Source organism: Melospiza melodia, chromosome 2 (assembly GCF_035770615.1).
Source record: "Melospiza melodia melodia isolate bMelMel2 chromosome 2, bMelMel2.pri, whole genome shotgun sequence".
NCBI lineage: Eukaryota > Metazoa > Chordata > Aves > Passeriformes > Passerellidae > Melospiza > Melospiza melodia.
This window is the reverse complement of record NC_086195.1, coordinates 76,877,589-76,889,812: the sequence shown is the minus strand read 5'-3', so window position 1 is coordinate 76,889,812 and position 12,224 is coordinate 76,877,589. Positions and strand designations below refer to the sequence as shown.

The window sequence follows — 12,224 nt, the reverse complement described above, 5'->3', positions numbered from 1 at the left end:
AACACTGAAGATTCTTCCAACCTGTGATTCTATAATTTTATTTTTTCCCCTCCATAATTTGTCTGTACATAAGACATCACACCAGGGCTGGGCAGACAAATACAGAGAACCTTGATATATAGACCAGCTCACTTCACAGTTCTGATTTATGAGTCTCAAATCCATCAACTTTCACATTATCTGACACAACTAATTTACCAGTCAAATAAACTATGCTAAAGAGTATTTAAAATATTTGTACTGTTTAACTGCACCTATACAGTAATTGTATGCTCTCATCCAGACTTCACTTAAAAATCATATTTCTATTTGGAATTGAATTTTTTGACTCATTGGAAGAACTCTGGAACTTCTGGAAAAATTCTTCAGAATTTCTTTTTCAGCAAAAGCATAAAATCTTACCCATATTCCATGTGCAAAACTATCGTACCACTCTTCAATGTGAACTGAATTATATTATTGGAAACTTTCTCAATAATTATCTGTTTATTTAAGTTCTAAATGAATACTCTTGTAACTAAAGATTATATGTTATTACATTAAAATATTATACAGCTAAAAATCAAAATAATTAAAAATACACCAATTTACTCTGACTTTCTTATGGAAACAGCATTTATGAACAGGTGGTTGGGTTCTTCATCTTACAATGGCTGCAGAAAGGATTCAGAAGTCAATGAAAAATGGTAACTTTACCTGGGAACTGATGATACGCTGTGATGAACGAGCAATATTAGCTGGCAGGCCAAAAAAGTCAGGTTTATCATCCTCTGGGAGGCTTTCAATAATATGACGATAATCCTGCATAAGAAGAAAAGAATAGACAGAACAGCGGAAACTTTTTATTCCACTCATGAAAATTAACAGCATATGCTGAAAAGAATTTCATTAAGAGCAGAGCACAACACAAAGATTAAAATAAGTACATAAGACATGACACATTACGATAATCCTATTTATACAATTCTTAATTTTATGTATCAGAAACTATCTCTTTTTATGTAACATTTCCACCCTAAAAGACCAAAAAGCAATTCTGATTACAGTGATGATATCAAATGAAAACAAAAATATGCCAAGACCATTCCTGAAAAGTAGGTAAAATATTTCTGTTGAAAACTTAAAGGTAAGATTAATGACAATACAGAAAAAAATACTTTGGCATTTGGAATTCTAATAAGAGTATAACACATATTTATAAAATTAAGAACACTCACTTCTATTTAAATCTACAAAAATATTCACTCAAAGAAAGTGAAATAGTTTAGATAAAAATAGGCTTGAATAATCATTGGAGATGCAGAATAGCATCAGTAGTGGTTACAGTGTAAGTCACTAGTGATGCTCTCCTGCACAAAACAAACAGAGCCTTAGTGGTAGACTAATAGTGTTGCACATCTCTTTTATTGTGATTTAAGGGCAAAAATGTTTACAATCTGCAAGTCTGGCTACACCCTGTTGCTTATGTGCCATGTGCATTTTGTCTTTGCCTGCAGGAGCACATGCTGGATATGCACAATTCACTTTAACATGGAATCCCACTTCAGAAGTAACAACAGTAGCATAACTCTACACCAAACTGAGGATAATACTACTTGAGGAAATACTACTTGAAGAGACAAAACCATAAATTCTTACATACACAATCATATAAGATATCAAGAGATATTAAATGCTGTGCAGGCTAGAAAAAAAGATTCATCTACTTGACCATATTATCTACAAGAACAGAGACCAGCCTGGTTTGTTTATCCCTTCTGTTTTTATGATATTAACTCAGCACATCTACAGAAAATAAAAAATAATGGTCATAATAAAGTAATAAAAAAAAAATCCAAACCAAATCTAAGCAGTCAGAATCCAGGTAAAGAATGTCAAATCATAGCACTTTACTTTAACTGAGATAATACAATTTATATTTGTTCATATTAGAGGTCTAGTCTGGAGTCCTCCATTAGAATGCAAGTGAATCTTAATCGCAGTAACAAAAAAAATTATATTGTGAAAGGACAGGGGGACATCAGTTGTTTAGACTGTTGAATTCCTTCTCTTTTACACTAGAGAAATACTGAAGGAGAATCAGAATCCATATTTATCACCAAATAAAATGTCATATACCCTCCATGGCCTCTCAACAGATTTCAGAACGTTGATACATTTTGGAAGCAAGAAGGTATTATTCAGATTTTCCTGTTTCATCCAGAAGTTGTAGGAATATTTAGCAGTGTTTAAAAAAACACTTTTATGTTAATATACTAATTATATAAAACATAATTATATCTTTGTCATAAATTAACCCAATTTATTTTACACAACTCTTCATAGCTAGGCTCTGCACCACAGTCCAATCAGATCCCATAAAAAAGAAGAGTAAACAGACAGACTTAATGCTCCACACAAAAGAGATACTTTTCTGAAGAAACAGAGGTATCCTTTGGATTGTAACTTGGGTTTTCTTTGTGGAAATATTTCAAGAATAATTCTTGAAAATGAATTATTTTTTAGGTGATAGAAGATGTGTACGTACCAAAATGCTGCAGGAATTCGGTAAAGAGATGGAACATGGGAAAGTACTCATCTTCTTGCCTCTGGTATTTAAACTGCCAATGATTCGTGAATTGAAAAGCTGCTCCAAGTAGGACCGAAGAACTCTCATATCAAAGTAATTATCTACACGACCTCCATAAATTGCATTTTCAAACAAGCCATGAACAAATTCCCACTGAAAATCTTTGGAACCTATGAATTAATTAATTAGTATTAGTTTTGTTTCACTGAATAGCATTGCATTGTCATTTCTTCTTGTCACTGCAGTTCTTCAGGGTAATAAGAACAGATGAACACATCAAATAATTAAATTTTTTTTAATCGTTCTTCTATATGACCAAATAGTAAAAGCTGCAGGAACTTGAAAGAGTTTGTAAATATTTGACATTAAAAAAATGAATACTTAGTGTGTTGCAAATGAAATACTAGAAATTTTGCTTTAGACTTGAAGTGCTTTTTGAACTAAGTGGTTATATGCATTTCAGAAATTATGCTATTAAAATTTTAATTTTGTGTTTCTTTGTCATAAATAAAATTTTATACACTATTTTCTACCACAGTATCATCTGATTTCATAAAATAAGGTGAATGATTAAACCAAAAGCAGATCATGCTCCAAATAGGTAAGATTCCTGGAAATGTCATCTTTCAAACACAAAGAGGTCCACGATAGATACTTTGCAAATCATTATGAATCACACAACGTAGCAAATAAATTAAAGCGTGTTAATAATAATTTCCTGGTCAGGTTGATGTTGCATTAGATTACTCTGACCCAGACATATCCCATAAGTTCAAAGAAGTGATTTTTCCTCCATTCTATCATTGTTGCCCAAAATAACTATGTGGCACAATGATCTACTTGTATCCTACAGCTTTCATGAGCAGGTGAAAGCTTGATCAGAAAGGTAGTCCCTAAAGTCCTTGAAAGGGGGAAGTGGCAATTACTGTAAGTGGGGTTTACTGGTGGTAACTGTTGTTTCCTAATGCCTCAGTCATTCCCTCATAAGAAAACATATTTTCACAGTCATAATTAATGATTGTCATTGACAGTTAATGATTCCACCTCCTTACCTCTCTGTGTGGTTCAAGTCTGCACAACTAAAGTCTGATTTTAGAAGTACTAACCATCCACAAATCCCATCTAAGTCAACAATCATAAATTATCTCTACATATCAGTCCCTAAATTTAAAATGCAAGGAGTTAAAAAAAATGCCTTTACCATATTAACTGATATTAGAAATTCCTACACTGGTTATCAGAACAATTAATTGAGATCTACCTAATAGTGAGTTTCAATATGAAGAACTCTTTTATATTCAATTCACAGTCAATTCATTTTTTAAATATTTAGGTGAACTCACACTGAGAAGGAATAGACACACAAGATTTCATCTTACAGGCAGCCCTGTATTTCCTATTTCTTCCTCTGGACTCAAGAAGCTGAGCAGCATACTCCCTGGGCACCAAGAATTATTGGTTTGCCCAATCACCCAAAAAATGGATTTATGATTCACTCTGTTTTACTAGTTTTGCTTACTGATGATGAGCTCTACAGCATCTCCACTTTTATATGAGTGTTATAGAAAGATAAAGCTCCTCATGCAACATCCCTACTAATGGGACTTTCCTTAAGAAGTGACTTACCCTCAAAGAGTCCATCAATAATGTCAAAACCAGCACGGAGATCAGACAAAGAAAATTCATAAAACTTGGTCCAACCCTATCATAAAAAGAAACCCAAAGAATTTAAATAAAGTGATAATTTAATCACAGATGATAATGAAGTAAAATACCAGTAGCATGTAGTCACTGAATGCAGTATAATACTTGAGGAAAAAAAAAGAAACAACCTGTGTCCTCTAAAGTGTATTTTTTGAAAGATAAAATAGCAGTAGTATAAAAAAATTCAGTTGTAACAGTGCATTTATTTTATATACTTACAAAACTCAGAATCCATTGAGTATGGAAAATATAAACTTAAGGTTATTTTATTTCTCGTCAATATTTACTTCAACTAAAACTTGCTGACATCTGAGACTAGATCATGCATTGAATTACAATATTTTATTTCTGAGGGACTTTTTGTATTTCAATATACAGACAGGATTTTCATTAATAGAACTGATTCTTCAAATACAGTCTTTAAAATACTCCCTTCACCTTACTCCTTAATTCATGTCACTTATTGTCTGACAAAAAAAATTATTAATTACTGCTACTATTTCCATAAGAATGCTGACCACCATATATATTTCAATCATTTGCAGTTTGTACCTCCTTTTTTGTTCTTGGGGCATTAGTTTTTATGTAGCAGGAACGCATACTGTGTATGTAATTCTCACAAAAAGTTTTCAGTGTAAATAAATACTGACAAATGAGAAATCATTTAGGAAATCTAAGTTTCAGTGGTATATCCTGTTGCTCTATCCTTTTACAGTGTACTTTGCATATGGATGATAGCATAGCAAGTGCAGTGCACATGATTCATGATGAGAAATGCAAATGTGTCAGCCACATGCGCACGGTCCAGTGAGATGAATACAGCCTGAGGTGAAGCCTGCAGCTGCTGCCCAGGTCACAACAAACTATCAGCCAGCCACCCTGAAGGTCATACTCTGGAAAGATGTGCCTAACAGTACTATGTTGTGGTTTTAAGACAGATCTGTACATGAACCCAAAACAACTCAAATTCATTATAAAATGCAAGAGCTTCTACCTGAGATTAGCTACTGTCCATCAATGTTAATACAAAATAATTGTGAAATAAAAACTCATCACTGTATACACATTTGTGCAGCTGAATTAAAGAGAGCACCAATCCTATCTTGTGTTACTTGAAAAACTGGTGCCAAATGAACATGATTTTGAACAAGAACAAAGGAAAATTCATTCCGTTTACCACTTCAATTATTTTCACCTACTGTACTTCTTGAACATCATATTCAAAAGCCTTTTTGGTTGTGACAGGCAACCAACCTTAAAAAAATCACAAAGTCAAAACCAGCAAAAAACTCTCAAACATGCCAGATCAAATCCTTCAGATGACAAAGTAATTTCGTATCTAGTCTATACAGAAGAAAACAAACAAGACATAAAGTAGTTTGCTGTTTGGTGTTTATTTTGGTCTGCTTAATTTAAGCATCTTGCAGCCAGAAAAAATGTTCACTTTAATCAAAAATTTAGCTAAGGTAAAAATGCATCTCTGAAAATCGTTATAATCCTTGCAAGAAATTAATCATTTCCCTTGTTCTTCCTTCTCCTTGAAGGAGTTTGTATGAAGAAATTGTAGACAATGTCATCTCTTCCTTCCCTCCAGTGTCTCTTTTCATTCAACTGTGTTTCCATAATATTTTTGCCTGTCCCAGGCAAACAGGATTCACAGAATTTTTTCCACACTTCTGTAGCAGTATCACTTAGGCCACGAATCACAAAATAACCCCATGGAGGCAGAAGCAATTTTCAGAGGGACAAGAACTGAGGTTATCAGGATCTTATTTTGCAATGAATTCAGAGACAATAAAGGCAGCAGAAATATAGAAGTTTTTCTCATTTCTGAATATGACCCAAAATATACGTGATGAAAAATACTTTTAAGTATAAAAGCTAATAAATAGGGCAAATTTTTTACAATATAGCAAATAAATTACTACCTGAGGGATATAATTTCTTCTTTCTTGGCATACAGCATGAAACCATGCTAAACAGAAGAGAGAATGCGCTCTAGACAAATTTCCCTTTTTGTTGATTTGTTCTGGTGTCCAGGATTCATAAGTTCGCAAGAGATTTTTTTTGAGGCCTGGAGGTGCCTGCATTGGAAGGAAAAACACTGTTCAAGACAGAACACCTGGTATTTTTATGTGCTATTTTCTTAGATTATAAACTGGAATTTGTAACTTAATTAAATGACAAACAGTACTTAATAAAATAAAATTTAACAAGAAAAAAAAAAGTTTGTAATAAATGGCCTAAAACCAGAATGATTCTATAGTGAAAATAGACATACTGAAGGAAATGGTAACCAGAACCAACTTATAGGACTGTACTACACTAAAATAACTTAGTGGTAGGTAATGTTCACAAGCACTAGAAATAACTGCATTTAAGGTGTAGGCAGTAGCCAAAATCAAAGTGCTTAAAAGTAAAAACAACTGAACACTCAGCCATTCTCAAATTATTTACAAATCTGCAGACAAACATAAATTTTAAAGATATTGAAACTACAATTTTGTATCTCTGAAAATATTTGTTGTTCTTTCTTTCTTTTGAAAAATGGCTTTTAGGGTTTCCATAAATTACTACCATTGTTGCTTCTGACAAATAATTGCAAAATATTGTAATAAATTGACTTTTTTTTAATATTTGTATCTTCATTGGTAACATTCTACATACATTAGAACATACTACAACCATATAACAATCAAATACCATTTGCAAAGTCATTGCCTATCATGTGGTAACAAAACATTAACTACAATTGGAAAGGGAAAAAAATTATTTAGAATATTACATATGTGCAAAGTTCCAATTATTCCAAAGATAGTGGAATGAGTAACACAGTATTGCGGTTTCTATACATTGAAGACCTCAATATAAGCAAGAAGGGACTGCAAAAACTTTAAAATACCTGCAGTCAATGTAAAAGTATAACTATTTCAGCTTCTATAAAATCAGCAACATTGGACTCTTAAAGGTCAAAGTTTCCTGGATTAGCTGCAGGCAAAATCTCCAGACTCCATTATCAATGGAAGACTTAGAAGCACTCCTACTAATGATTTCCATTTTGGACATCACTGCTTAAGTGCATTCATGATTAGACTACTTTCCATTTAGTCCCAGTTATCCCTTAAGTGGAGCCATTTCAAATGCAAAGCTCTCAATTTTGAGAAAAGGCTTTTAACTGTATGTTGTGCTGTATGGAAGGAGAGTCAGTTTTTGTTGAAAGAGTCCAATGAATATAAAGCTCTAAGGCCAAAAAGGAAAATAAGGAAAAGAAACTGGGATTCTGTAATCTTCAGATGAGGCTATTCATCAAGGAGAAATTCCTTGTTTTCCATCTATGTAACAACACTTGAGTAGATTTTTAAGAAAAAGTGACTAAATGCACAAAATAATCTGGAGCACAAAACAGAACAACTAGCTCTCCGATGTAAACTTATTTTCGATTCATACTTTCATTTGAAAAAGCATCTAGGAAAAAATAATATTTCAAGGTAAACCCATATTTTTTGTATTGCATGTAATTGAAGTATAAGGTAAAACCATTTATACTATCTAAACATATAACTTGTTATACATCAAGGTGCATTCAATGTAAGAATCTAATAAAAGCTTTTCAGACAGATCTTACTTCATAAGTTATTTTCAGGCTTGATTGAAGCAAAATTGGAGTAAACTTTGGATGAACTTCTGTAGTAAGCCAAAGACGAAAGTTTGGTTGAGGATGTAATGTATTCAGTTCCTATTAAAGAGATGTTATATATTGAAATAGGCTTTGAGATGATTGGGGGTTTTTATACATAGAACAGTATTTACAAAAGTATAATATCCTGGATTAGAAAGTTAGGTTTATTTAAAAAATCGACAGTTGCTTATACACATAAAGTTATAGTTCAAGATGTGTTGCCTCCACACATTCTATATCATTGCTCTGCTCAAATCTGAAGTTCATCCTAGCTGTGTCAAAATATTTGCACCTTACTCTTAGATACTAAATTCAGTACATAAAAATATAGAGCAGTTCTTTACTTCTTTTAAGTACAATAACACCAGAAGGCTACATCAAAAATGATGAAGGCTTGCAATGTGGGCTGCATATCAACAACAGATCTCAATGACTTTCAACACCAGTATAGCTATATTAATTTCTTTTTCTTCAAGTATTTGTTGTATGAATCCTTCATGTATCATGATTCACAGAAAACTGAAGATTGGAAAACTGAGTTCTAAGAGAAATACTGTCAAAAGTTATTTCAAATATAAAGGCTTCACAAAAATACATAATTATTGAATATATGGAAACACACTGCTGGTGCTTTAGGCTCAGTTGAAACCCACACATTCGTCATCAGACACCAAAGTTGCCTGACAAGTGGTTTCAGAACAAAGTCAAGAGTTTTGTGTATGTGTATTGGAAGAAATTTAGCTCAGAAACCTCTTGAAAGACTTTCTTACAAGCCATTCATTCTGATAATCTCTAGACCATAATTATTATCATTTTGTTTTCAGTGTTTTTAGTAAAGAAAATAATCTGAAAAACTGTTACTTGTTCAGCTACTTAAGTAAAATGACAACTATAAGTGGTACACAGTATAATGGAATTGTGAAGCTTGGAAGAAACTACCAGAGGCTGCCTAGTCCAACTCCATGCTCAGAGCAGAGCCAGATACAAGTTGCCCAAACCTGTAGCCAGTCAGGTTTTCAGAATCTCCAAAGATGGAGACTTGGTAGCTTCTCTAGGCAACTTGTTCCAGTGTTTGACCACCCTCACACTAAAGTAAGCTTTATCATATATTTAAATAGTATTTCCTGTATTTTAGTTTATGCCCATGGTCTCTTGTCCTGTCATGGGATACCACTGAAAAGGGTCTGATTCAGTCTCCTTTATTCTTTCCCATCAGCCAATACAAAAAATTCTAAGATCCCCTCTGAGGCTTCTCTTTCCCAGGCTGAACAGTCCCAGTTCTCTCAGTTTCTCTTTGTATGATACATGCTCCAGTTCCTTCAGGACCTTTGCAGCCTTTTACGGAACTAGTTCCAGTATGTCCATGTCTGTCTTGCACTGGCCAGCCCAGTAGGGGACACAGAACTCCAGGAGTGTCTCACCAGTGCTGAGGGGAAGGACGACCTCCCTCCACCTGCTGACAACATTATCTAAAACAGCCCAGGATGCCAGTAGTCTTTGCTGCAAAGTCATTTTGCTGGCTCATGGTCCCCTTCTTACCCACCAGGACTCTCAGACCTTTTCTACCAAGCTGTTTTTCAGACAGTTTGTCCCCACACTGTTTGGGTGGCTGGAGTTACTCCTTCTCATGGGAAGCACTTGCCATTTCCCTTTGCTGACCTTCACAAGGTTCTTGTCAGCCTACTTCTCCAGTCTATCAAGGTCCTTTTGAAGGAAAGTACACTCATCTGTTACATCAATCATTTCCCTCAGTTTTTTTATCATCTCTGCTAGCTGAGGATGCACTTTGTTCCATTATTCACCTCATTAATTAGGATGTTAAACAATGTTGGTCACAGTATCAATGCCTAGAGCACAATGCTGATGACTGGCTCCAACTGGAATTTTAATGCTGAAAGTAACTCTTTGAGTAACTCAATTAGGCCATTTTCAATCTACCTCGCTGTGGTACACTTGGGTCCACATTCAAAGACTGTGAGAACTGAATTTCTGTACCTGGATGGAACTGACTCATGAATATGCAGCAGTCCCTGGAGAGGATGTTCAAATGTAAGAATTACATAGCCTCACACTTGCTAATGGTATGCAAAACAGGCAAGGGGATGTGCAGACTCAAACATCAGCAGATCTTAGTATATATTAAGCTCAGCAAGAAGTTTAACACATTCAGTATTACGTTCATGTGGAAAGAATAAGACCCTCCTGACACATATATCCATATTTTAATACTTACAAGATCTGAAATTTTGTATTCAGTAAGGAGCTTACAAACATTTCATTACTGTTGACTGCCTTGTTCAGACTACATGACAAACATATCAGTGTTATCTTGCTTTGCCTGTCCGTTTTTTCAGAATGGATTATCGGAATGCTGAAGGTACGTGCCACATGGTTACTGTGAGACAATGACAGACTCCAAGCTGATGTCCATGGACTATGCTTTATAAAAATAATTGAAAACTGGAAAATTAAGACTGTAGTAACTGTTGAAGGAATTCCATGATTTTCTTCTGAATTTCTTTTGAGGATTTCATGGTGATGTTCATGAAAAGTATATCATGTAAAATCAATTTTAATTAGTAAGTTAGTGATTTTATATGCCAAAAGTGCATGTTTCTATAAAATATGAGACATTTTAATTTCAAATTAGCAAAAACCTCCTAGTGACTCAGCCTGAGTCTACACTTCAAAAAAAAAAAAAAACCTACTAAAAAGAAAGTCCTAGAACTAAGGGGGGAAAATTTCAATTCAAGCACACGTAGATTCATGGTTCATGAAAAAACATCGGTAGTATCCCATAAAATACCAGAAGTCCTAACTGGAGCATTTGCTCACTCACTGTGGTAGAAATACTGTACATTGCACAAAAATTAAAGCACTCACACAAAGAAGGGAGCTGCTTAGATCTGAAGCAGTTCACCTTATTCACGACTGAGAAAACCACATAAGTATATTTTTAAACTGCAATTTTAAACATCACCATAGAAATGCCTGAAATGCTTCTAAAAGGTTGCATACTAATTTTGTCTGGTTTCCCGTATCATCTTCTCTATTCACCCTCACCTTCTCCAATACAGGAAGCCAAGATGTAACGAGATGCAGGTTCTTCAAACACAGCCATTCTCCATTCTGAGCACATTCTCTTAAAGTTTGAATAGCCAGGTCAGCTTGGCCCTGGCCCATGGCAATCTGAAATGACAGACACAGTTGTATCAAGAATCTCTCATACCTCATTTAACAGTTAAATACAATTTCATGCTTTCAAGTTAGGAATACATACTTTAAAAGAGTGCTAAAGACAACCAGAATTTTCTCTAATGTTAAAGGTTACTAAAGTAGGGAAAAGATTAAGGAAAACAAGTTCTTCTTTGCAACTTATCTAGCCAGTTTCTGTACAAACAACATTACCTAGTCTTTTAATAGAAAAAGCCATACATCACTCGGTGACAGTGATTATATTCTCTGGGAAGTCAAAAAGTAATTTAAATAACAATGACTAAAGTGCATTACTGCAAAACTGCAAATATAAGAGAGAAATGAGAACTAAGTTTCATTTGGCTAGAAGTTAGGAGTACTCCACTTGAAGAGAAATACTCAATTTTGCTGGGATATATGAATAGTTTAACATATACTCCTTTCTTCACTTTTTATAGTACCACATTAGTTCTACCTTACAATCTATTTGGAAGATAAAGACAACAAAAAACCCTGAACCAAAAAAGTAGAAAATAAACATGTTTCAGCCAATGCAAAAGGTCTTGTCCTGGTATTAGGATTCTCTGACTAAGTAGAACTGTCCATAATATCTTAAAATAATTGAAAATAGCCAAAAGAAGACAGCTGAAAGTCACTAGCAATACAGTAGCAGACGGTACAAATTTAGCACTCTTTTCATTATCCCATGTGAGAAATTTATCAGCAGAGAAGAAAATTCTATCTTTTATGTTCTATTCAAATTACATGAGAAAGTGTAGGAAAAAAACCAAAAAATATTCTCATTAGTGTTACAACTTTCAAGTGATTTAACTTTGAGTCCTGATCCTTAACTGAATACCATACTATGTTGCATTTTGAAAGTCCAACATATTGGACTTTATCCAAAGGATATTTAGAGATAAACATGAAAATCGATGTGGCAGAGTAAGAAATATGCGTTCTGCAATGTTCACAGCTAGATAAGATAACAGTAGGATCTAAATATTTAGAGTTTGATGGGAAAAATATATTATACCAGTTTATGTTCCAGGAAAGGAACAATTTCAAGGACTATTT

The 12,224-nt window shown here is 34.0% G+C and overlaps 1 protein-coding gene across 2 annotated transcripts in view; it reads right to left on the bottom strand.

Annotated features, from left to right (window-relative positions):
• DYNC2H1 (dynein cytoplasmic 2 heavy chain 1) overlaps positions 1-12,224 on the bottom strand; it is a 143,166-nt gene that overhangs the window by 49,883 nt on the left and 81,059 nt on the right. For both annotated transcript variants that reach the window (XM_063148920.1, XM_063148921.1), the window contains exons 77-82: positions 11,016-11,141; positions 7,899-8,009; positions 6,202-6,357; positions 4,196-4,271; positions 2,528-2,739; positions 697-801 (exon numbers count right to left, since the gene is read on the bottom strand). In XM_063148920.1, the coding sequence (XP_063004990.1) occupies positions 697-801; positions 2,528-2,739; positions 4,196-4,271; positions 6,202-6,357; positions 7,899-8,009; positions 11,016-11,141 (786 nt within the window). The remainder of the gene's footprint in view (positions 1-696; positions 802-2,527; positions 2,740-4,195; positions 4,272-6,201; positions 6,358-7,898; positions 8,010-11,015; positions 11,142-12,224) is intronic.